This window comes from Dreissena polymorpha, chromosome 1 (genome assembly GCF_020536995.1).
Source record: "Dreissena polymorpha isolate Duluth1 chromosome 1, UMN_Dpol_1.0, whole genome shotgun sequence".
NCBI lineage: Eukaryota > Metazoa > Mollusca > Bivalvia > Myida > Dreissenidae > Dreissena > Dreissena polymorpha.
The window spans coordinates 177,756,118-177,783,838 of record NC_068355.1 but is presented as its reverse complement, the minus strand read 5'-3'; the positions used below and the strand labels follow the sequence as shown (position 1 = coordinate 177,783,838).

Sequence of the window (27,721 nt, the reverse complement as noted above, 5' to 3'; positions counted from 1 at the left end):
TTGTATTGTTGAAAACACATTAAGAATCTATTATTTACATACCATAATTATATTGCTGAATATCTTCATTTAACATATTTCTGGTCTAAAGAAAATTCCAGGTCACCTAGTTCACGGATAGCGTCTTTATTATATAACGATTATTTTACTGGCCGCCAACTCCGGTGATGACCTGTATATAAACTCTGAATGTCCGCGAATTGACCCAATATACCTCGCGGGTTGAAATGCAATGCTTTAAAGTGAGGCCTCGCTTCCAGTGCTCTTTATACTTTTACATGTTAACATGTTAAGGAATAAGGAAGTAAGTACTAAATATGAGAACATAGCCTTTTAAGTATAAACGCTCTTGCGCTGGTAATACTCTGAAAATAAAAGGTGTACGCACAAACTGTATTGATGTCGAGAATTGAGTGTAAAACTGTTCTATCTATTAAGCCTTTTCATTCGAGATAAAATTGTTTCATACAGTAAAACAGTGTTACAAAGACGCGGATATGTTTCCAATGTTCTGGTGGTATACTCAAATCAGCCAATGGAATAAATGATGTGTATTCATTCGTACCTAGCCGCGGGAAATTTTATTGGAATTTTATTGGACACTTACAAAGGTCAGGCTAAGGTGAAAAGCTGGCTTAAGACAGCTTACGCCGAAAAATTTACTCTCTGTCTGTATTATTTTGCATGCAGTAATCCAAAGGAAAGCATGCACCATGTTTTGGTGTGTAATTTTAATGACAGGTCATTAAACAAAATGGGTCTGGTTACTAGATTGGCTAAAGCCTTCTGCATGAGCATATTTAAGTTTTATGAGCCATTAACATGCACTAGACCTCTGAAAATAAAAAAGATTGATAGCAACCTGATGTTACTGTATATCCCCTAAAAGTACACTCCATGCAAGGTCAAGTTTCTCCCTTCTGATAGATTAAGGCTGGTATTCCATCTGTCTGAATCAGCATCCGCATATCCGCATCCGCAAAAAAATAGAACAAGTTGAAATGCACTTTATTCCATTCGTCCGCATCCGTATGTCCGCATGCGCAAAAGGCGTCCGCAAAAGAAGTTCCAGGGCTCAACATTAACGGTTGTCCTATTGCCCCTGGCAAGAAAAAGTTGGGTCCGGCCAAGTTATTTTATAATCTAGTTGTCCGCCTGGGCATGTGCAAAAAAAGAACTCGGAGCATTTAATTTAGACTTTAATTGCTGTAATCATTTTGCTTAATGTTCAAAAATAAAAAATGTTTTGTGGTGTATCATTTTAATCTTTATTAAAAAATATGAGGTTTACAGGTAATGTGATATTTCATGTTTGGGCAAGTGGCTTAATACGTACAGGGCAAGTAGATTTTTCTAAGTACTTGCCCGGCAGGGCATGCTGGTTTTTAGATTAATGTTGAGCTCTAAGAACGCTCAAGTGAGCATTCTAATGCGGATGCGGACAAGATACAGACGGCATTTAGCATGATGAGAGTAGCTGTCATCTCAAAAATCAACTGAAAAACTATCAAATTCGTGAAAAATTACCCGGAATTATACAACTAACTCAGTCCTGCATATCGGGATTTTACTTCAAATGTTTGGAAAAACATAGCCTAGGCACTTAAAGAAGATGTTTCAGGTATTTACCATTTGTATTCTTTTACAGAGAGAATGATGATTTGTACCTTATATCTACTTAAATTCAGGCCTGTCCTTCATAATAATTATCTCAATTATAATATTTAGTTTTATCCATATACAAAAATAAAGATACGCTCGACGTATGCGGATAAATGGAATATAGCGTCCGTATTATGATTTTGCGGATTCGTATGCGGATACGGATGCGGATAGATGGAATACTAGCCTTAGCAGCAGGAAGAAAGTCAAGATAAAGTACGGACTTGGTATTACGGGTGTTAGTATCACAAATAGACTGTGGTCAATATTTTGTCTCAACTTTGATTTTTTCTCAATTTGTGTGCAGGATATGTGCGTGGATTACGTTGCATATTAATGTATTTCAGTCTTCCTTTTGTTTTAACACTATACATAATTATTGGTAAGCAACTTAAATCCACCAATCTGTCTACTGACGAAATATGCGAAAATCAATGTTTGGTGATTAATAATAATTGTTTCACAATATTAATTGTTATCTTTGATACGTCTGTTTGGATTGCACTGTGGTATCTGGGATGGCACCTTACGTACATGCAATAATCCAATGACAGGACTCACATGCTTGCTGTGGGAAAACAGGGCTAAATGCATGTGCGTTACATGTTGTGCCAGATAAGCCTGTGCAGTCAGCATTGGCTTATAAGGGATAATAATTTCTGCCTTTACTGGATTTTGCTTTTAAGAGACTTCCTTTGAACGAAATAGCCCCTTATGTTTAAAGTGGCGTCCCTATTGAGCCAATTCTGTGCTTATCTGGGACAACCCTTTACACTTGCATTACGCCCCGTTTTCCCAGATTGAGGCTCATGTATTTTTTAGCAGTACTGATGGGTGTTATTATTAGCAGAACTACAGCATACTTGCAGGTTAACTGTACTCACCTAGCCAGCGTGCCCTCGTTATATCATTGAGCCCAGGTTTACAGTTTTAATTGACCATAAATGGAATGCATGTGGGCCTTGCACTATCAGATTACTGTTCTGTCTGATTAAAACAAGATAAATTGACCATACAAAAGGACTGATCAACAAGGTAAATTCGGAAACTTGATGAGAAAAACCTCACAACATGAAACTTTCCTCACAAAACTGAGTTCTAAAGGCAGTACATCTATTTCAGTTTTTTATTGAAGGTCGTGTTTTTCCAAATAATGTTCTGTCAGAATATAAATGTAATGATGAAATATAAACAAATCTTATGCCTGTTTTGAGTTGTTTGGCTGACGAGATATGCATTGTGTGTGTTTATTCATTAACATAAATGTAACATATGTATGTTTTATATATAAAAAAACCTCATGATAGTCCATAATTATCTTTATTATCTTTAATCATGATTACGTCTTAGTAAAATGCAGAAAACAAACGAATATTTAATTATGTGTGTACGAAAAATAGCAATGCATAACAGCTGGGATATATGAGCCTCACTCTGAGAAAACGGGTCTTAATGAATGTGCGTAAAGTGTCGTCACAGATTAGCCTGTGCAGTATGCACAGGATATTCAGGGACGATATTTTCCACTTTTATTGAAATTTATGTTTGTAGGTAGTCTTTTCTGAACGAAAATCCAGTTTAGGTGGAACGTGTCTCATCTGTTTAGCCTTTGCCTCTGGGAGGACACTTTAAACACATGTATTAAGCCCCTTACAGCAAGGCTCACATGGAAGGATTGTTCAAACTTGAAATCAGTTTTATATATGTACCCATTTTTTAAGTAGCCAAAATATATTGTTACAGATAAAAACCTCTATCTTTTTTCAAACTGACATCAAAGAGTTTTTATATCCAACACATGATGTTTGAAGCAATAATTTATCTATTAACTTGTTAATCCCCTAGATGTTGGGATGCAAACCTAAGCATAGGAAGATTATTTATTTTGATTTAATGACATTTTTACCACACACTATAAAAGGAATTGAATAAAATATAAGTACATGTTATTAACCCATTCATATTAAAGCTGGTACCCCTCCTACAATAGATAATTATAACTTTCAGAACATGAGATCAAAGGGGTGCCCACATTTTGAAAACTGAGGCATGACTATTTAGCATGTGACCTATATTTTAACTATTTGCTTATCACCATGGCAATTAAAATCTTATTAGTGTGAAACCCAGCAACCACATTAAAGAATTAGAGCAGACTACAAAAGCAGGCTTTTCTTTAGTCTTTATCAATGATGTGAATTTCTCTTTGAAAATGAAATATTGCTCAGTTTTCATGCTAAATGATCTTGTATCATCTCTAGACCATGTTAAATATAAAAAGTTGTATATTGTTTTCAAGGGAAGTCATGTTCTCTGATCAATTGTTAAATACAACCAAAATGGAGACTGTCATACTGGGAAGATTATAATTTATGTGCAACAAGGGACAAAATTGTCACAACCAGGTTTTCATTGTGAAAAAAAAATCTGATAAAGGGAGAAAACTCAAACTGAACTTTTGAAATGAACAAACAATATTAACCCCTTTGTAAGTTTGTTTTAAAAAAAATCTATTTTTAGTCATGGCGACCTTGACATTGGAGATATTGACGTGATTCTTTCGTGCAACACACCGTCCCATGATGGTGAACAAATGTGCCAAATGATTTTAAAATCTCACAATGAATGACATAGTCATGGCCAGGACAAGCTCATTTATGGCCATTTTTGACCTTTGAACTCAAAGTGTGACCTTGACCTTGGAGATATCGACGTAATTATTTCGCGCGACACACCGTCCAATGATGGTGAACAAATGTGCCAAATGATTTTAAAATCTGACAATGAACGACATAGTTATGGCCCGGACAAGCTTGTTCCGCCCGCCCGCCAGCCCGCCAGCCCGCCCGCATTCGCCAATCTAATAACCAGTTTTTTTCCTTCGGAAAATCTGGTTAATAAACATTTTCTGTTTAATCATTGCATATACAAGCATAATTTAACTTCATTTGATGATCAAAAAGAAAAAGAACAAAGATCTATGAACATAAGTATCATGGTATTTTCTACATTAATTGACCGTATTTAATGAATAAACACAACATTTTACAAAACATATAATAGCTCTATGTAAACATCAAAACCAGAAGAACTTTTTAAGAAGTAACATAATATAAAATTGTGCAAAAAAAATAATGTGCAAAATCATTAGCTCAACATAGCTTGTAACAAAGAATTAAGCTGTGCTCTGTAAAAAAAAGTGCATTTGAGTACAGTATTGTACCAGATTAGCCTGTGAAGTCTGCACAAAAAAACTGTAACTGTTTTGAGACTGACTGAAATAATATTGTTTTTTTAGGTTTACTGTTGTATCAAAGGCATCATGCGGCGTCTCATCTGGGTCTACGCTGTTTGCCAAGGCCTTTTTTCTAGACGCTAGGCATAAATGGGTTAAAGAATATCCCTGATATGTGTGGTAAATGTTATTAACATCCCCTTGCATATTACATAAAACCATCCATGGCTTTAAATAAAGGTCGACTATAAACAATATGGCAAATAAACAGTTTTTTGTTACAAAGGAAATTGTTATTCACTGGCTAGATCGTTAATAGTTTTTAAAATAGTATTCAATACTGGTAAAATGTATGCCGAAAAAATATGCTTGCACTTAAAAAATAAATTTTGGCTTGATGTTTTGAAAAACTATATATTGAAATATTGAAAAGCTGCCAATATTGAATTGTGATGATATTCTGGATATGCCTCTTTTTTATAATCATAATTTTAAAATTAGCAATAGCTATATCTATATCAAATGTCTATATGAAAGAGGTATTCGGTTTGTGAGAGACATAATGGTAGAAAGAAACTACTTTATTTCCAAAGAATCTTTGGATACACAAGTTGGAACAAACGTAGACTTCCTATTGTACCAAGGATTAATAAACACAATAAAGAAATACATTGACAATTTTGAAGACCTGCCAAATTTTGACAAAAACACTCAAGGACCTATATTACCAACTTACATAAAAAAATAGTAGCCAGCCCTAAGGCCAGAGTTTTTTAATTAAAAGATTTTCGGATTTTTTTTCAAAACATGTCCAGTAGGAGGACGGAAAAAAAAAGAAAAAAAAAAGATGGTGACCAAAAATGCACTTTGCTAAAAATGTTATAGTATGAAGTTCTTTGTATATTTCATGACCAAAATAATAAATGTCAATGAAATTTATTATGTTCTAAACATTCTCATACAAATCTTTAGCAATAAACACATTTATTAAAGGACCTGCATTTCATTCATACGAATATAATTATAGTTGCATAATTTTCTTTTATCCGAAACAGTTTCTGTTACAAATGAAAATGCACAAACACGCAAATATGTCTTTTGCAAGTAATTCCTTTTAAGACAAAATGAACTTCTGAATTAAAAAAAACTCTGGCAAAGTCAATCTTCAAATTAAAAAAATCTTAATCTGTCGTCCAATCCCCCATGTCACTGCCTAGGCACTTTAATATTCCTCTATTAAATCAACATCTTTTATATGTAATTCAAAAATGAAACACGCCAAGTGTTGCTCGAGTATTAAAAGAAAATACAAACCAAAATCTATTAGTTACAAAATTAACAAGATTAAGCTTGTGATGGTTTAATATTTAAAATTGTAAAACATGTGCAGTGCACAAAGCTGTACAAGTTTCCCACTACAATCTTATAGCAAAGAGGAATTATGTAGAGATAGAATAACACATTTTTAATACATTGCACCTTGAAAAAAGTGGCTACAGTATGTCCTTCAATGTTACATTTTGATGAAAAACAGATCTTTTTAAAGTCACTATAAAAGTCACATATACCACCTTGCCAAGACTATCAAAACAGATTTGTATTTTATCAATTATAAAGCAATTAACCCTTTGCATGCTTGGAAATTTGTGGTCTGCTAAAATGGCGTCTGCTGAATTGCTACAATTTATTAGCATTATCTTTGATTTTTTTCAAAGAATACTATCAGAATAGCAAACAGTTTTGATCCTGATAAGACGCCACAGAAGTTCTGTGGCGTCTCATCTCGATCCAAAACTGTTTGCAAAGGCCTTCACAATTCGATGAAGCAATTCGATGAGGAAATTGCTTAATTTAAGTACAATATAAGATATATATTTTACAACACTTTATTTCACTCCTATACTAATTTCATCATTGTTGACGGTTAAAGTGTATCTCGAAAGTGAATGAAAATATGACCAAAAAAAATTACCGGTACATGCACATTGGTATATACTCATTCCAAATCACAGGTGGCGTGTGAATTAATGATATTAATTAGTGAAAACATCATTTTGAAAAAACAAAAATCAATTAATAACGAAATGTCAACTTCTCTGAAAATAATATGTCACTATCAAATATATATATTGTTATAATTTTGTTATTTTTCATTCAAACTGTGTTCCAAACAAGATGCTTATTTGTTGAAATCATAATTGTATGTCCCAATTTGTGTTATAATTCATCATGATCTAGACAAACAATGTTTTAAAGTTCTGGATGGGGTTGTAGAAATTAAAGCTGATTTGTTCATGCTGTAGTAAAACTCTTTGTTGAGGTAAATTCTCATTTTGAAGATTCTTTAGGTCGACAAAGTTTGGCATGATACCGTCTGGGAAGTGGTCTGAGAAAACCTGTCTATAAAACATTGGAATATAATTCTTCTGGCTATTTGCTCTTTCCCAGTCTGTTTTTGTATAATTACTAATTATTAGTCCTTTGGTAATTTTTTCAGAAAATGTACTGACTCTGCTTATAAAATTGTGGCATTCAAAGATGCAGCAGTAGTATTTTCCTAGTGTTTATATTGAAACCAGAAGTAGGTATACTGTCCCGCACGAACGACAACTCTGTCAAGACGGCATTATGAAAATCTGGAATTACTCAATTGCAACAAATTAAGCAACTTTATTCATTGAAATTTAGAAACCTTATATAATGATCCTGCTTATAAATTCATGTTGAGTTGGTGGCTGAATTCATGGTAAATTTAAAGAGTATTACTCTTAATACGCAAATGATTTTCTTTCTATAAATTTAGATCGATGTATGCTTTTATAGTGGCACTGTGGATTGCACTTGGTGTTGGTCTGGCCAAAGCTCAAGTCAATTTTACTGATGTAGAAATATTTGTTCCTCTAAATGACTTAAATCATGTGCAATCTGTACAATCCATTTAAGATCAACATTTTGGTAATGGCGTCATAGTGATAATAATAGCCTATGAACTAATTGCACGTTTACAGATAGTTAAATAATTTCAATATTACTAATAGATTTTTACTTGCATATAACTGAAGTGGGGGCCAGAGTAATATTGGTGTGAAATAGTGATTTTATTGAATATGCAAGTTCAAATGAAGTGTCATAATTTCAATATTGAGGAACACTTAAGTTATTTAAAAAGTGTTTGGCAAAGAGTTGGTCAAACGTGGTCCATCTTTGATAATAATGAGGTTCTCAAGTACATGTTTAGCTCACCTGAGCACAAGCTCACCTTGTGATTGCCTTGTCTGTTGTGTGTTTGGCGTCGTGCGGCGTAAATATTTACCTTGTTTACACTCTAGAGGTTACATTTATTGTCCGATCTCCATGAAATTTGGTAAGAAGATTTGTCCTAATGATAACTTGGGCGAATTCGATAATGTGTCTGGTTGGTTGAAAAACATGGCAGCCATTGGGCTGGGCATTTTACCTTAAATGGCTATATTAAAACCTTGGTAACACTCTGGAGGCCACATTTATTGTCCTATCTTCATGAACCTTGGTCAGAAGAATAGTCCCAGTGATATCTTGGACGAGTTCGAAAATGGTTCTGGTTGGTTGAAAAACATGGCCACCAGGGTTGGGGCATTTTTCATAATACATGTATGGCTGTAGTAAAAACTTGTTAACACTCCAAACGTCACATTTATTGTCCAATCTTCATGAAACTTATCAGAATATTTGATATCCTGGATGAGTAAGAAAGATGGTTTTGGTTGGCTTTTTTCCTAGTGGCTATATATTTATTTCGTAAAACCTTGTTAACACTGTAAAGGCCACATTTATTGTCTGATCTTCATGAAACTTTGTCAAAAAATTTTTCGCAATGATATCTTTGTCAAGTTCCAAAATGGTTCCGGTTTGTTAAAAAACATGGCTGCCAGTGGGCAGCACATTTTTTCTTATAATTATGGTTTAGGTAAAAACTTGTTTACACTCTGAAAGTCACATTTATTGTCCAATCTTCATGAAACTTGGTCAGATTTGTTTTAATGATATCTTGGATGAGTTTGAAAATGGTTCTGGTCTGTTGAAAAACATGGCCACAAGGGGGGCTTGCAATAATCCTTATATAGCTATATTAAAATCTTGTTAGCACTATTAAAGTTACATTTATAGTTCACTCTTCATGAAATTGGGCTGGACAGAACATGTCAGTTCCTTTGTATCTGGGGTGAGCGAATTTGGGCTTTTCAGACCATCTTGTTTGTTATAATCTGTGGATTTTCAATATGTTTGAGTATTTTAAATAAGAAGTATGTGACCGATAATGATTAGTTTTTATAATTATATTGATAACATGAACTATTAATCCATTATTGGTCCTTAATTGTTATCGTAATTAGTGTAACTAACTAACTATTGTTTTACTAAGTTGCTTTACAAATTAATTGAATTTATGTCACTTTCAAATGACTTTGCAACTTTAAATTGAAATTTAAAAAGATATTATATCATACAAAAAGCAGCCATTAGTGTGTGCATGTATAGTTCTTCAATAGGTCTTTCATACAAAGCTATAGGTGCTTCTTTGATCCTGTCATTGAGAATTAAAGAAACGTACTTGGTGAGAGCCATTACGCCTTGAATATATCTCTCCCCAGTGAATTCCGTTCAGATAAATGGCCATGCAAGCTCAATATAAGATATATTATACCATAACCTATGAAAAGGTTACTAAAATGAAAATAACTTTCAAATTAAAAATAATTGACCAGTCGCCAAATACGCGATTGCACAGCCCACTGAGTTGTGTATTCATAAAACGCTTTATCCATTACTCCGACAGTCTTTGTTTGTCGTACACTGTGGCCACAACAAACGAAATCTAATTGAGTATTGCTTGAGTTTGATTGACAGCTGGCGAATGGTCAATTGTGTGTATATGCCCCCAATAGAGTGGCATATGGCAGTCTCGCTGTTCACCGTCAGTCCGTCTGTCTGTCAGTCTGTCTGTTTGGAATCGGTTTTAAACTATTTCAGACACTGAAGTTTTGGTGTATGAGTCTACCTACATTACCATAGAGTTTTCTAGCCGTTTTTGCAAAAGAAATCTGGTTAAATAGAGTTTTGTTTTTATCGAGAAAAGTGGCAAATTTGGGAATTTTTTGTATCAACAAAAAGGACCATTTTGGGATTTTTTCATCATCAACTATTGACACAACATTTATTTTCCTGGCCATTTTGGGAAAACATTTTATAGATTTTATTTATATATCATGTAGGATGTTTAAAAAATTAAATTGAGATATACACATGTAGAGTCTAATAATCATAACACACTTATTTCTAAGGGGGGGGGGGGGGAGTGGGGAATTGGGATTTTTTTTATAATTTCGGGTTTGGATTGGGTCCGTTTGCTTTGGGATCGGGTCTGTTTTCCAGCCTATTATACATAGCAGGAAATTGACTTACAGATCAACTTTGAGTTTCGTTCTTGAACATTTTGATTTTTGACGAAGTAACATGACTTGGACTTGAAACTTTTCTCTATAATAGATCTAGCTGCTGTGCTGTTTCAGAGTGCAGTAGAAGGCATTGTGTTTCACAAACGTAGTTCATGTTTTTAAAATTTACTGATTTATATTTTGAACGGGCAAAAAAATTCAGCAGTATTGCGATAGGTATTTGATACACTGAGAGCAATTTGAAACAAGCAAATTTGTTGATTTGATATCCTCCACCATAACTAAAAAGTGTTTGACCGGCTGACAGATGGGCTGACAGCAGACGGACGGACTGATGGATGGACAAACAATGCCAAATTATATCCTTCTGCCTTTGGCGGGGGATAACAAGTGAATTCGTTGAATTGATATCCACGGCTATAAAAAAAAGGTTTGTGACACACAGATGGAGGGACTGACAGACTGACAACGTCAAAACTATATCCCTCTGCCGTTGGTGGGGGATAAAATTTGTATGAAAAACTTAAGAACACTGATGGTAAACATCTTGAACATAATATATCATAATATTAGTTGTTGTCTAACGGTAACGTTTTTTTTAATGTATAATTTGCTGTACAAACTGAATTATTAAATGTATGAAAGTCAATTTGCTTATTTACAAGTAATTTAATACTATTTTTAGTTTGATATGTACTGTAAACTTCACATTTGCATATCGATGGTCCCCATTTCAAATGCCGAACTTACAAAAACACAACTTTCCAGGAGGGCTATTTTTATGTCCCCCACTATAGTAGTGGGGGACATATTGTTTTTGCCCTGTCTGTTGGTCTGTTGGTCTGTTTGTTGGTCTGTTTGCGCCAACTTTAACATTTTGCAATAACTTTTGCTATATTGAAGATAGCAACTTCATATTTGGCATGCATGTGTATCTCATGAAGCTGCACATTTTGAGTGGTGAAAGGTCAAGGTCAAGGTCATCCTTCAAGGTCAGAGGTCAAATATATGTGGCCAAAATCGCTCATTTTATGAATACTTTTGCAATATTGAAGATAGGAACTTGATATTTGGCATGCATGTGTATCTCATGGAGCTGCACATTTTGAGTGGTGAAAGATCAAGGTCAAGGTCATCCTTCAAGGTCATATGTCAAATATATGTGGCCCAAATCGCTTATTTTATAAATACTTTTGCAATATTGAAGATAGCAACTTGATATTTGGCATGCATGTGCATCTCATGGAGCTGCACATTTTGAGTGGTGAAAGGTCAAGGTCAAGGTCATTCTTCAAGGTCAGAGGTCAAATATATGTGGCCCAAATCGCTTATTTTATTAATACTTTTGCAATATTGAAGATAGCAACTTGTTTCATTTTCATAACTATATGCAAAAAGCAGCAGTTAAAAATTATTTGGCTTCGCATTTTACAATAATATTCAGCTTCCCATTTTTGAGTATCTGCTTCAAATGTTTGCATTATTTTATTTCCACAATCACAGTTCAGCATTTTATCATATGGCCAGTTTGGCGTGTTTTGATAGGTGGTTCACCGTTTTCTGGGCATGTGCGCACTGATTTTCTGCCCTACACAGAGCAAAAATCACGATAGTGCAAAAAAATGTAGGTTCAGCATTTTAATGGGGACCATTGATATACCACCTGAATAACTGTTTATGAAATGGAATACTCTTATCAGATAATAATATCAGTTCTCAAGCTATATCTTCAATGGATTTTGATGTCGATTTAAAATCAAGTTCAAATAATAATGATTTATTAGTATTACTGCTATATAGGATTTCATAACGAGGCTGAATGTGTAACTGTCTTTTTCTTTGCTAATGCAAATTTTGGAGAATACGAGTTACCCATTATCTCAACATCAATAATTGCTCAAAACAAAGATATACAATAGCCGTATAATACTAATTACATAAGTGTACCTAATTACAATTTTCAAAAGTATCGAATCAATTTGACAAGAATAAGGTGTTGAGAGTGGGATTTAAATCACTTTGGTCAAAACAATAGACACTATGTAGACGGGGACGTTTTTTACTAGCTCACCACATTCCGGAGGATTTGGATATAGTCGCTGTATCACGGTTGATATCAGAGGTCTATTTTGATGTTAAGAGTGATCACCCATCAATAGTAATGTGTGCTGGAATTTTGGGGTTTTAATACTGGTTCCCTTTTTTGTAACGTGAAATATTATATAATGACTGTGTATGCAGAAAAGAAGACTAATTCTGAATCAGAGACTCAATAGCAATCGACTTTAGAAGTACTATAGATCCACAAAGATGTTAACAGCTAGTTAAATTCAGTAGCAGCATAGCCAAATGCACATAGTAAAACAAAGAACAAAGAACATCTTTAGAAATAGCATTAATACAAATTTCGAAAGTTTAACTTCAGTTGTCAATAACACACACAAAGTAAAGATAGATAAATTATGAAGTGATTATAAACTTATCAATTTGTGGCATAGAATATGGAATGTTTGCACATCAATTGTAACTAGAAATGTCGCGGCAGAGGCCGACACGTATCTCCACGCCGCATGTTTGACCCAGGGGCGCCCCAGGGTTACTGGTAATGGGGCGATGCATAGTTGAGATTGGCCGTATTGTTAATAGAAAAGTTCAGTATCAATTAGAAGTGAATCAGTGTAGAAATGAAGAAGTTTTAGTAAAAGGAAATTTTGAGTGGGTGTGACCTATGTGGGAGGGGCGCCCCCGGGTTGGTAATGGGCCTTGCATAGTTGAGATTGACCGTATTGTCATAAGAGAACTTCAGTATCAATTTGAAGTGAATTGGTGTAGAAATGAAGAAGTTATAGCAAAGGCAATTTTGGGTGGGTGTAGTCTATGTGGGCAGTGTGCCCCATGGTTGGTAATGGTGCCATGTATAGTTGAGATTGACCGTATTGTCATAAGAGAGGTTCAGTATCAATTTGAAGTGAATCGGTGTAGAAATGAAGAAATTTTAGTAAAAAGCAATTATGGGTGGTTGTGGTCTAAGTGGGCGGGGTGCCCCAGGGTGGATAATGAGGCCATGCATAGTTGAGATTGACCGTATTGTCATAAGAGAGGTTCAGTATCAATTAGAAGTGAATCAGTGTAGAAAGGAAGAAGTTTTAATATAAGGCAATTTTGGGTGGGTGTGGCCTATGTGGGAGGGGCGCCCCAGGGTTGGTAATGGGCCATGCATAGTTAAGATTGACCGTATTGTCATAAGAGAACTTCAGTATCAATTTGAAGTGAATCAGTGTAGAAACGAAGAAGTTATAGTAAAAGGCAATTTTGGGTGGGTGTAGTCTATGTGGGCAGTGCGCCCCATGGTTGGTTATGGGGCCATGTATAGTTGAGATTGACCGTATTGTCGTAAGAGAGGTTCAGTATCAATTTGAAGAAAATCGGTGTAGAAAAGAAGAAGTTATACAGTAAAACTGCGATAACTCGAGGAAGCACAGGACCGACATTGATGCTCAAGTAATCGCAGGTTTCGAGTAATTCATGGTATTATTTGTTTTCACTGTCTCGGTTGATAATGCTAAATTCTGACCGCAAACGCTTTATGTACATTTAAGACGGTGCTAGAGAAAGAAAAGGCTTTGTAAAAATCGCTTAAGGTTACAGTATAATAAACATAACAATTAAGATGATCGTAAATTCATTTAATTATTTCAACATACACACAAAACATATATATAATCAAAAATATCTCATCAATATTCACTGTACATGTACAGTACAACCAAGGCGGAACAAACATATTTCGTGATCCGCGGCGGCAAGGCTTAACGAGTCGATGCCGCGTCAGCTGTTGAAGCCGCGTAAGTATGCGGCGGCAAGTCGAATTTCGCCGCGAACCTTCGCATCTGTCCGCCGCGGCATGCCGAGGCAAGCCTCGATCTGCGACACGACGCCGAGTCGATGCGTACATGTATCATAAAATAAACAATCTTTTTTAAATGATAAGTTGTTAAAAAAATAAAAGAACATTTATAATAATATGTCAAATCATAATATTTAATGTGATAAATAAAATAGATAACATAGTCAATAAAAAAGTGTGCTGTTGTGTTTTTAGTGAGTGCATTCCCATTTATAAACAAATTGTTGTAATCCTGAAAAATTAACAAAAATCGAAGTCATCAAAACAAAACACGATAATCAAGGGCATGTATAAATTCAAATTCAATAATAATTTATCTTTGTCATTTTTAGAATCGGCTTGAGTAGTTTAAGTTACTTTGGGTGCGTCTATTAACAGCACCATTTCATTATTATTTTTATATTAAAGTGATATTGTGGGCATTTTTCACTGTTGAATTGAACTGAAAAGAATAAACAGGTCAAAAGAGTTAGTGAAAATGTGGTTACTGACAATTAGCTGCAACTCATTTTGCTACCGGCTGTTTATAAAATTAGATATTTTTTATGACTAAACATTCTTCTAAGCCGAAATGATCCGTAAAACAAAATAGTGTCTTTGTGTCGTTTGAACGAATCTGCACTAAAACTAAATTCACATCGTAAATCGAATACTTTCTGTCGTAAGTTGGGAAAAACGAAAGTACGGTTGATATACAAATACATTACTTTCTCTTTCCTGGATATTGTTTTAGTATGTTGATGCTGCATTCACAAATATAAGTGTATATAAGTGAAAACACAAACAATAAACAACGGTTGCGATTAGGCACCTATAAACTGTACAATGCCCATGATATCACTTTATAACATGAAACTAATAACTATGAAAGTGGCGTTAATCTAGGTTTCTATGCTACACAAATGAACATGTACATGTAGATGTATATCTATTCACTTGATCCGTCGCGAACGTATGCGGCGGATTCACTCCGCGAAAGTACGCGAGGTTGATATAGGCTCAGCGTCGTTGCGCGGAACGATGCCTAGTGCCACGGCGATTCGCCGTGTGAACACACGATTCGGCCACCGCGTACTAATAATCTTGCCGTGGCGTAGCCGCGGATAATGTTTGTTCCGCCTTGGCTGTACTGTAGCATAATTATTTTAAAGAAGCACACAAGGTACGTACATTTAGATGAAAAAAACACACACTAAAAACAACATAATCACTTCACACTTTTCATTTTATGTACATTAGTCAGACTTGTGTTGCGCAAAGTCAAGGATTGAAGATTGTCGCAACCCATAAGCTTCCCAGAACTGATGGCGGAAGACGTTTCACGATAATTATCGATTGCTGGTAATTATTTAATTATCATTAAAACTGTGTAGCTTTGATCTGCTTCTCAAAGGATGACAATTTGCAGTGTTTCTCAAACTGCAACTACCTTCACACCTAATCGAGCGTCCTTTGTCTGCTGATTGCGCTGTTTTCACAACTCGAATATTTTTAGCACCGACCAGACGAGAAAGCGTCCTCGAATAATTGTGGGTTAATTAGGTGTGAAATGCCTTTCAGGGACCGGCACACGACCTCGAGTTATCGAAAATCGCATGTTTGAGTTATCGCGGGTATTTTTATATAGACATTAAAGGAAAATGCTAGGAACTTTCTTTAATGCTCGAGAAATCGCCAGTTTTCGAGAAATCGCCAGCTCGAGTTATTGCAATTCTACTGTAGTAAAAGGCAATTTTGGGTGGGTGTGGTCAATGTGGGTGGGGCGCTCCAGGGCTGGTAATGGGGACCATGCATTGTTGAGATTGACCCGATTGTCATAAGATAGGTTCAGTATCAATTTGAAGTAAATCGGTGTAGAAATGAAGAAGTAAATGTAAAATAACCTAACAAAAATGAATGAAAATCTCTGACCCGGCCCCACCCCAACCCCCATAACTTTTGACGCAGGGGTCAGATCAAAATTCCAAATAGTGCAGGGTCGCACATATGCTCATAGCTACCATGTGTGTAAGTTTCAAGGTTCTAGTGCTTATAGTGTAGGAAGAGATAGTGGCCAGGACGGACGGACAGACAGACGGCGGAGATTTTCAAAAAGCGTGTGGATAACTAGGAAAAATGCAACTGCCATGTATCAGAAAGCATATGCCAGTAGTTAAAATAAGAATATCAACTAACAGCATGCATGTACTGGCCGATATTCCCTTCCATATTATGTGCATCATTATATTAACTGTCAGTTTTAAATACTGTTTGAGGAAAAAGATCAGATATATTATACTAAAATTGGTTTATGTAAGAACCTACTTTATTGTCATTATAATTCTATGTTCATAACAGGGCATTTATTAGAGCAATTAAAAATGTGGTGTGTTAAACACTTTGGGATAAAGTTTTTATCTACACAGCTTCTTTGTGCAGTTTAAAGTAATCAATACACTCAGTACCCAATAGTCAGGTGACAGTATACATAGTTACACTGTTTGCTCCTATCATACAAGCGCCATTTGACAGTAAACTTGGTTGCTGTTCAGTTCAGTTCAAAATTTCATATTACTTGCCTGTGTTAAATAATAATTGTGTGTGTTTTCTGGGATATTTATTGTAAACATATACTTGGACATAAATATTTCAATTGATTTTAGATTGTTTGTTGAAAGTGAATTATCAAAATGGCGACATCTGCATTTTCTAGAAATTTTGATTTGGTTAAATATTATTGTTGTACAATCTGCGAGAAAGAACAGTCTGTAGAAATAGATGCAGATTTTTACTGTAAAACATGTCTTAAATACTTCTGCAGAAGATGTATAAAATCCCACAGACAGCATGGTTTGTTGTTTTTTAAAAAATCTTCTTATGGAAAGGATAAAATAATGAAGTGGCCACTTTCTAAGAAGATGGAGACTTCTCTTTTAACATGCGTCATACACAAGGGTGAACAAATAACAAAGTACTGCGAAGACCACAGTCAGCTGTGCTGCTCTAAATGTGTTGAACTTAATCACAGGTAGCTTATTATTACTTATTTTATATCAGTATAAATTATTGCATTGTATTACCTGTATGCAACAGGGGCGTCGGAGGCACATTAACATTGGGGGGGGGGGGGGCGGATGGGGTGGGTATGGGAGAGGGTATCCCCCTCCCGTTGGTGGGGGTCCGGCGTACCCCGGAAATTTTTCAAATTTAAGCATCAAAGGGCGCATTTTGGTGCGTTGCTATGTCTGATACCTGACCGTATACAAGTCTATTGTAGGCATTTTCTAAATGACAAAAGTTGTGACAGACAGACACACGATGGAGAAGTGATCACTATATGTCGCAGTTTGTACTTTGTAGCAGGCGACACAACAATAGGGATCATGTGGGTTGAAAGAACGTTCTTCAGGATTTTTTTGTGCCGAAATTCCGTTTAAGAAATTTGAAATTTTGAAATTCGTTGGTTGGTTTGGAGTACACATATTGAAATGACACAAAAAGTGGTAAAAACATTAAATAAGTTTTAAGAAATATAGTATTACTTCGAGTAATTACAATTAATTCAGGTATCTTGAGGTATCTTTAATTTTGTGATAATTAAGGACTATTGGATATCGGCACATTTGTTTTATTTCATACTTTCCTTTATATAAATAGAAAGAAGCAAAGGCTTAGATCATACCGACAATTAAAGATTCCCAGGTTTAATTACTCAATAAATAAGGGATTATCGTTATAAAAGAGACCGATTAATTACCCCTGGTAACAACATAATTGACACATACATTTCCGCCGGCGGATGATGGCAATCAACAATACACAAGTCATAACCGCGAAAGCGTGATTACCTTGCTTCAGGGTAAAGATATTTTCAAATATACGTGTATTGAAATGATTTTTTTGAAAGGTCTTTGCCGAAATTTAATTTTTGCCGAAAATATTAGGGCGGCAGCTGCCGCCCCTGCCGCCCCTGCCGCCCAAGCTCCAACGCCTTTGTAGATTTATATACCACCATACATGTTGATCTGTTTAGATTATTCTATTAAGTTATATAAGGTTTTCAAAATCATTTCTTTTGTGCAATTTTTTCTTGAGCTTTAATTTGTTAATTTGTGTTTGTTTGTAATAACATTTCAAAGTTCAAGCATATGGATTACAAGACATTGGCAACACTTTAGCAACAAATGTAGTATATAGTATAGCAATACCTTAAGGCTTTAATCAACCTGCCTGTATAATGTCTCATGCAAATGTTCCTTTACTTAATTTATGAAAGGATAGTTCACACTTGACGTTTGCTTGTTTGAGCCTGCATTTTTAATCTTCTCATCGTGACCTTTTCTCAGTTTTGTTTCTTTATGTGGGTTGTTTGTTGCCTGTCATCAACAATTTGCATATGAACACTATAGAGGCGCCACATGTCTTGCCCAATATTCGTGGAACTTTGTATTAACAGTTCGTGTAGATTAAATATACGCTCAATAGTGCATTTTCATCGATTTTTAGTTGGTCGCGTAAGATTGGTCGAGTAAATTTACAGACCTTGTTTTACAAATCAGTATGTGTTTAGAAGCCTTAGCTATGCTAAGAACCGTAACACACTATGCTAGGAAAGATTACCACTGCCTGTCTGCACTCCAGACGACAAATACTAAGGATCGTCTGCTCTACTACTCAGTGAGTGTATTTACCAGCTTGTAAAACGACATTGGCCTGTATAGTGTATATCATTAAAATCTGTACATATTGGCTGCTTTCAGGGAAAACAGGATTTAATGCATGTCAAATAAGATTAGCATGTGCACACTGATTAGCCTATGCAATGCACACAAGCTAATCAAGGACGCGATCAGCAAACAACTTCAGTGCCTTCAGCGCTTTGATTATAATTTTGTGTCCGGTTTGTTGACATTTGTAGTTTAAATCTGAGTTTTCATGTAATTTCCAGACCTGAAAATATATGTCTTTGACCCAATATCCTGTGACCTTAAAATACTTTTGGGAATGTCTGGTTTGTCCGATCTTCATTAAACTTTTTCAGAGTTTTTTTCTATTCATATAGCCACTAAGTTAAAAACTAGTTCCAGCTTATTAAATACATGCCGGACAGAGGGACATTTTTTCGTCGTCCTTTGTCCATCATCAACATTTGCCTTTTGAACACCCAAGGACAGAATTTAGTGGAAAATCTTCATAAAATTCATTCAGAACATTTTGTCCTAATGATATGTCAGCCACATTTTAAGTCTGGTCATGTGAGGTAAAAACTAGGTTACATGAAAGAACAATCTTGTGAACACTCTAGAGGACAAAAAAATTGCCCAGTTTTTTTATGAAACTTTTTGTAAGAATGATATACCCAATGCATTTTAAACTGGGTTGTGTATGGTTAAAACAAATAGTTTGTTAGATAAAATAAAAAAAAGCATGTGAACACTTAAAGACCACATTTATTGTGTAATGAAACTTAGTACCATTATCCAATTAAAATCTTAGCCAGATTGCAATCTTCCTGAAAGCTCAAGAAGAGTATCAGACATTCAGCCCAGCAACCATATTTTACAGACCAATACAATATAAATATGTAATCGCTTAAACATATTCATGGTCTATCACAGCAAACATACTTTTAAGCTCTTCTGCCAAAGGCAAAAGAGCTTATGGGATGGCATGGTGTCTGTCTGTCTGTCTGTCTGTCTGTCTGTGCGTGCATGCGTTAGACTTTTATTGTTTATCCGATAAAGTCCACAGTTTTCATCCGATTCTTTTCAAACTTGTCCAGTGTCTTTATTTAATGAGGGCTCGAACCCTATTGATTTTCAGGTCACTGGGTCAAATGTCAAGGTCACAGTTACTCTAAATAGTAGGGCTGTCACGATTCACCGGTATATCGCGGTGCATGTCGTGAAAAAAATCGCACCGCGGTACGGCGTTGCCTCACCGGTTATTTTAATATTATTATATTAGCACAGATATAAATACATTACATAATTATTTTGATAAAGATATCGTTTTGAAAACTGTAGAAGCGGTTCGAAAGGGCTAAATAAATAATCCGTTAATATCCAGGTCAAGCAAGCGCTTCCACTGGTAGGTGTTTAACGTTCACGTTAAAAATACGGCGATGTATGGGTCCGTACCTTTTTGGAATTTGGGACAGATTTCCTTTGCAAATAAGTTCATAATTATCCAAAAGATGTTTACTCTATTTCTTATTTTCTTTCTTTAGTATATCGATCGTTCAAAGCATGGCACTTCCGAATCATGTTATCTTAAGATTATGAATAAGGCGAGGAAGAGTCAGAACGCTACGGATTTTCAATACTGGGCCTGCTGACTCCGCATTTTAAACATGCCCTTGAAGCGTTCGATTTGCACAGATTGTAGTCACAGCTATTGTAAACAACATGGCGGACATTTTAGAAAAAGACGCGAATAACAATAACAATAACAATGACTACTTCTATCAAGTTTATTACAGTTCCTTTTACAGTTTCTAGTCATACTATGATACCAGTCTTTTCTGATTATTGAGTTTAATAAAGTTTGTAAAACTTGTTATTCTGCTGTTTTCTTCACAGAAACATATTCTGTAAAATATCGCGGTACGTACCACGATACAGTGTTGCCGTACCACGATATACCGCGGTACGCTCACGGCGTATCGTGACAGCCCTACTAAAAAGTATAATGGTTCCTAGATGTTAACTCAAGAATGCTTAGGCCTAGGATCATGAAACTTCATAAATGCATTGATCATGACTGGCTGATGACCCCTATTAATTTTCGGGTCACTAGGTCAAAGGTCAAGGTCACAATGACTCGAAATAGTAAAATGGTTACTTTTTCTTGTTTGTCTGATAAAGTCAACACTGACATATGACCCCTGTTGAATTTCAGGTCACTAGGTCAAAGGTCAAGGTCACAGTGACAAAAAACGTATTCACACAATGCTGCCACTACAACTGACAGCCCATATGGGGCATGTTTTACAAACAGCCCTTGTTTAAAAAGAGCAATATCGAAGCAATAAGTCCAGAATGACTTCCCCTTGAATATGAGAAAATTTTGAAATCCTGCATGTTTACGCAATTAATTCCACAGTTTTCATCCAATTATTTCCAAATTTGCACAGTATCTTTATATCAATGAGGACTTGAACCCTATTGAATATGAGCAGTATTGGATAAATTAGTACACAATAATCTCCCCTTGAATTTGAGAAAATTCTCCTTGTTTGCGCGATTAAGTACACAGTTTCCATCTTATTATTTCCAAACTTGCAGTGTTTAAGCAGTAGAGCGATTCAGGCCCTCATGGGCCTCTTGTTTATTTAAGTCCATATCCAGCGACATAAAATTATACAAATATTTTATACAAATAAATACAAACTGACAATAATTATGCATGTTATTGGTAAAAAAAACAAATCATTCATTTGTACGAAGCACATTACTCACATGTATAGTCCATCTTTATGAAACTTGGTAATAACATTTAATTTTGTTCAAATGATATCAGTGGAGTTCAAAACTGGTCATGTTGGATGTAAACCTAGATCGCTAGGTAAAATTGAAAAAATGGCTTGTTGACATACTTGTAGATAACATTTATTGCATATTTTTTGCATGACATTAGGTGAGAACATTTGTCCCATTCATATCTCAGACTAGATCATAAATGATACGTGGGTGCTGTAGGGTGAACAACTAACTAAAGTCACTATGTAAAACTGCATGATTACAAATCTTATAAAAACTCTAGAGGTCAAATTGATTTTATAATGCTCGTGAAAGCATTTGTTTCAATGATATCTCGGCCGATATGAAAACTTTTGAAGTAATGACATTTGTCCAAATAATTTCAAGGTTGAGTTCAAAGCTAGATCACTAGGTCATATTTAAAGAAAATATTATGAACACACAGTAGAAGTATTATATGTTTCCTCAATATCCTAGAAACTTGCTGAACATTTATTTGAGTTATTTCTCCACAAAATAAGATATGATTAAAGTCAATTAATAAACATGTCTTCAATGCGGCGGGTAGTTTTGCTTATAATGCTACAGTAAAATAACATGTATCTTTTTTTTAACTCAAGAAGTCACATGTGTGACCCGCTTCTAATGATCTAATGAAACTTGCTCAAAACATTGATAAAGTGTGCTGTCATAATATCTGTTCTGCATAAACATTAAACAATTTTTTTTAATGACCACCAGATGTTAGGGCTGTTTTAATCACCAGACCAGGAAGTGCTATAATTTTAATCACCCTTTTCGGTGTAGTTCGGTGTGTGACTGTAGTGTTAGGTGTCCGTTTTGCATACATGCCAGACGTCTCGATCTCGGCGGGACAGTCCCGCTTTTGGGCCCTTTGTCCCGGCGTCCCGATATGAGATGATTTGTCCCGACATTCGTAAAAAACGATGTAAGGTCTATAGGTTCACAATAAAATTCGCTATTCAAGCTCTGTTTCGCTAATACTTCCCACCGCTAATCCCTTTATTGCCCCCAATTAACAATCCGATTGTACTTCTCGTGTGTACCAGTGTTGTTTATGACACCTTATCAGCGATTTATCGGCTAATTATTGATTTTATCAAGCATTCACACCATGGCGGTCTTCAAGATAGCGGTCGCTTATTGCTATGGATAGTTGTATTATAAATTAATGAACTAATGAAATAAATGTTGAAAATGTGTTTGTTTTTGTCTTTGTTTTAAACGGTTTACAAAACAATTGTTTTGTAAAATTAACTCTATGTCATTAATGAGTCTTTTACATTCAATGTTTAGTTCCAAAATAGCGGGATAATCCGAATGTGCAATATACCAAAATCGCAACAAACAGTTAAATAAGTGATACCCATCCTGTCTAGTGTAATTGGGCGTAATTGTAATAAAAACAACGAGGTGCTATGCATGACAGTTTGACCCTACCCCAATTAAGCTAAAAACAACGAGGTGCTATGCATGACAGTTTGACCCTACTCCAATTAAGCTGCGACAATTGACAAGTAACAAACTGCGCATAGATACATGCTTAAAAAACATTGCATTCCGTGTCAAGCCGATGTGACTGTTCGGTAGATAGTTTACTGTAACCCGTACTTTCAGTGTACTGGCGTTTTGTACCGTCTTTGTTACCACTTTAGATTCACATTTTAATATATTATCAATGAAACTTTAAACTTTGTTAGAATTTTTATCTAGACAGTATTAAGGCAAAATATTAATCTGATTCATGTGCGCAGCCGGCGCATACAAAACTTCATTATTGAATACGCCTGAAACTGGTGCCAAGATTTCACGTTGCATGCAGCACAATTTGTGTTTGAATTCATTACACATCATATGTTTGGCCTATAACAAAGGCTTATTTAATAAAGTCATTCCAATGTTTTTCACACTGTCATAAACTGTATAAAAAACTGTCCTGTATGCACTGTTTAAAATTCTTTTAAAAAAATGATTTAAAAGTTATTTGAAAAAAGCATTACTTACCGGTGTGTTTACATCCATTGACATGAATTAGTGAACCCTTTAAAGTCCTCCCCTGCGAAGATTTTTAGAACTGTTCTATAACATTTCTAGAATTGTACTGGAACTAATGACTAGAAGTGTTCTGGAATCATCCTTAAAATGCTCTAGAACGATTTAGAACAGTTTTTGAGAATAATTTCTAGAACAATTTGTTCTGAAACAGTTCTGAATGTTTGTTCTAGAACAATTCTTGAACTAGCGTTCTAGAACTATTCCAGAATTTTTCTTGAATAAATTTCCAGAACTGTTATAGAATTCTTCTAGAAATTTTTCTCATTTAACGTTCAACAACTGTTCTAGAACAATTCTTGAACTATCGTTCTAGAACTATTCCAGAATTTTTCTTGAATAAATTTCCAGAACTGTTATAGAATTGTTCTAGAAATTTTTTCTCATTTAACGTTCAACAACTGTTCCAGAATAATTCTAGAACATTTTCAGTATGATTACAGAACAGTTCTAGCCGGTGTGTTCCAGTACAATTCTAGAAATGTTTAGAACAGTTTCGAAGGGTTGCTTCAAATAAGTCTGGAACAAATGTTCTAAAACAGTTCTGAAAATGTCTGTAAACAGTTCTTTTCAATCTCTTCGGAGGCATCTGATGGGATCAGGCTCATCTGTGTACAAGCAACTTGTCACGAGGCTCTGTAGGTGTTTGAGCACTTTGCTCTGAAATCATTTAGATAACAAATGTAGTCACATCTTAAACTAAACAAGAAGTCTAAATGATCCAGCTGGACAGTATTACAAATATAGACATAACGTCTTTTTATTTAGTCAATATTGAGTGTACTTATTATCAAAGTATTCAAACAAATAATTACACATTTGATCACAACATTAGTATTTTCAAATTGAGAATGCTTCAATACAGCAAACCTTGTAAGTAAACTGGTGATGGATAACACAATTTGACATTCAGCACCAACTTAAATACGAACGCAATATATTCAAGACACTGTTGCAGGTTTTTATGATTTGAACGCATTAAATACTGGATTTTATATATTTCTAAGGGATTAAAATAAAATGTATTAGACAACCAACATACTACTGAGATTTAGCTTTGCAGCATTGTTCGTCAGGTCAATATCTTCGGAGGCATCTGATGGGATCATGCTCCTCTTTACAGGCAACTTATCACGAGGCTCTGTTGGTGTTTGATCACTGAACTCTAAAATCATTCATGAAATGTGTTGAAAACCAAACTTGAGCATTGTGTCATGCGATCATGAATACTTTGTTTTAGTCCATCAAATTTCACATTTGGAAATTCTGGCTAGACTGAGTAGTTACTCATACAAACAATTAGCTAATGTTATCGAACGTTTGTTCATCAGATTTTTTTTCCAAATAAATTCACTCACCCCTGGCTAGTGAGTGAGTGTGAAATTGGATAACTGTGAACAATGTGTTCATGTTTCATTTATAACAGGGAAAAAATCATGTATCTATAGGCAGTGTTGACCAACTGATAAAAAAATACTTATAATAACACTTATTCAATGGAGGCAAATTGAATTTCTTGAGTCTCATTTAAGTGTCCAACTCACATTCATAAATATTAAAGCCTGTAATTTTGGACTGCCTGCCTGTCACTGAACTGTGAACATGCCTTGAAAATAATACCTACCTTGAGTTTTTTTCCTATCTTAAGTTGCCTCGAAAGCATGCTTAGGCGGTCGCTTTGCTTGCTTTAAGAGAAACCTCGTCATCTGTAATCAACAGTATATACAAATTTTAATATTATTATTATGATAATATATTTATTTACAAGATTATTTTTCGTTATCCGAAAATATGATTGCCCGAACCTGTACTATTTACAACAAATTGTTTAACAATGATCAGGAAGACCCCTTAACTTTAATATTGATTTATTTCAATACTTTGTGTTTTTTATCAATACACAGTGTTATAAACAGTAAGTGAAATATACTTGCTCTACGGCGATTGAAATATGGACATTTTTAGGGGACATTGTTAACCGAGACACCGCCTCGTTAAATAGGTCCGCGTTGAGCGAACTGAAATATCATTTTGCGGTATTCTCCGACAGGAATTTATTAACATTAGATCTAGTGACGAGGCGGGCTTAACGCTTTCAGTCATAAAAAAGTGTTCGCCCCATTCAAGAACCTTTTAGATTGGTACCAAAAAGTTTGGCTATCAAACGAATTTACTTACGATGGATTTCACTGATCACCGCATCGTATGTTTGTTTTTGGTAAGTGGCTTTGATGAGATCTCCCTCCTGGTAGTGAGCAACATCTATTTTGGGTGCGACTACATTTTGTGGTTCGATAAAGCTCATAACGCGATTGAACAAGAAAATAACGTCTGCCATTTCAAAAAAGCGCGCTTATATGCACCCGACTGTTTTTCGTTAATGCTGCTCCGCTGACATTCTACGTAAATAAAATAAAAACCAGTCAGCTCGGTTTTGTGAATTTTGGCCAATGAAATTATCTCTTACATTTGGGGTTAGGCTGGGTAGATTTTCAGAGACCCGTATGATGCGGTGCTGAAATAAGCTTTGGAATTTAATTTTCCAACTTAAAATTAATCCCTCCTTACTAAATTCATATCTTCATGTTAAGTTAAACGACACATCGAAAGGAAAACCATCTTCATGTATCGGAAAATGGTAAGTACCAGTGCTTGATATGTGATAAAGAATAATCAACCAGACAGAGAGTTCTTACGATGCTGTCCGGTAATCTTGCGCAGTTAAGGGTCAATTGTTTTAAAAACATGTTCTTTTATAAATTGGCAACATAATATCTAAATTTATTATGAAAATTATAAGTTCATGTGCTTATTAACACAAAAATATCTGATTCATTCAGTGAAGAACTGTCCGATTTGATTTCAAAACAAACATGACCTCATTTTCAAACTATCACAGTGTCCGGTAATCTTGCACACTTTGTATAATGACCTCGTTTAGGCAAAATTGTAGACATATGGTGTCCAATTATTGACAAAAAACATTCCAGAAAAATATTTTAAAAATCAGTTTGCAAAACCATTGAAATTAAATGTGGATTTCTAGTGCAGTTTTTGTTCACTACAAATAAAAAAAAATATAATCACTAATAATAGTGGACAATTACAACAATGTAATAAAAAAGTACCGGTATGCATGAAAAAAAAAGCATAACAGGTTTGATACCACAATCATGCTTCCATAGTGTACAGAAAATATCAAAACTAGGCCATTGCGCATGCGGAGATCATACCAAATTGGTTTGACAGAATGGCGGGCTATGATGACTATGTCGTCTGATGCGATATATTTTCATGGCAAAAAATACCATAACTGATCGGATATTGTGCAATGGAATGCTTAATTACACATTGGATTTATGAATTCTTAATTTAAAGTATGAAAACGCTAAAGACTGCAGGGAATTTGTGATTCATTTTGAAGTTTTCGTAAGAAGGCCAGTGTTTACCATGTATAGGGATGACGCAACCGGTGTTTAAATGTAATGATCGAATTTAATTTTGCATGGAAAACGTAACTTTTAAATCCGTTAATTCTTTAAAATGTGAAATTCCATCTTTCATCACTAAAGAAAACCATTCGTCGTCTGCGAGATTCGCAAATGCGAAGTGCGCAAGATTACCGGACGCGCAAGATTACCGGACTTAACTGTACACTTCGAAACACGGGTTAAGTAAGTCAACGTGTATTGTGGGTCGAACACTATTCTTAATACAGCTGTTATTACAATTCATAAATGGTCCATTTGCTGAAGGGCGAGTATAAGGGAAATGGACGCTTTTTTTCTGTTTTTTAACTGGTTATCATTTTTTTAAACCACATAAACACCAATGCTTATTTTTTTGAAGATTACACTGCAAGTTAGGCAAGTGATTTCAGTATTTAACAATGCTCAATGTTTACATTGAAAGTCTCATTGCACGCAACTTCAGGCTGGGATTATAGACC

The 27,721-nt window shown here is 35.1% G+C and overlaps 2 protein-coding genes and 1 long non-coding RNA gene across 3 annotated transcripts in view; 2 read left to right on the top strand and 1 right to left on the bottom strand.

Annotated features, from left to right (window-relative positions):
* The window catches only part of LOC127862722 (uncharacterized), a 185,654-nt gene that overhangs the window by 128,891 nt on the left and 29,042 nt on the right, over positions 1-27,721 (top strand). The gene's annotated exons all lie outside the window — the stretch shown is intronic.
* LOC127864619 (uncharacterized) overlaps positions 16,700-27,721 on the top strand; it is a 42,017-nt gene continuing 30,995 nt past the window's right edge. The window contains exon 1 of the mRNA XM_052404439.1: positions 16,700-17,246. Within this exon, the coding sequence (XP_052260399.1) occupies positions 16,909-17,246 (338 nt within the window). The 5' untranslated portion in view covers positions 16,700-16,908. The remainder of the gene's footprint in view (positions 17,247-27,721) is intronic.
* LOC127862878 (uncharacterized) lies at positions 24,412-26,103 on the bottom strand. The gene is made up of 4 exons (XR_008040836.1): positions 25,951-26,103; positions 25,397-25,478; positions 24,815-24,937; positions 24,412-24,432 (listed from the first exon to the last, which is right to left on the bottom strand). It is a non-coding gene; the product is annotated as an uncharacterized LOC127862878 (long non-coding RNA).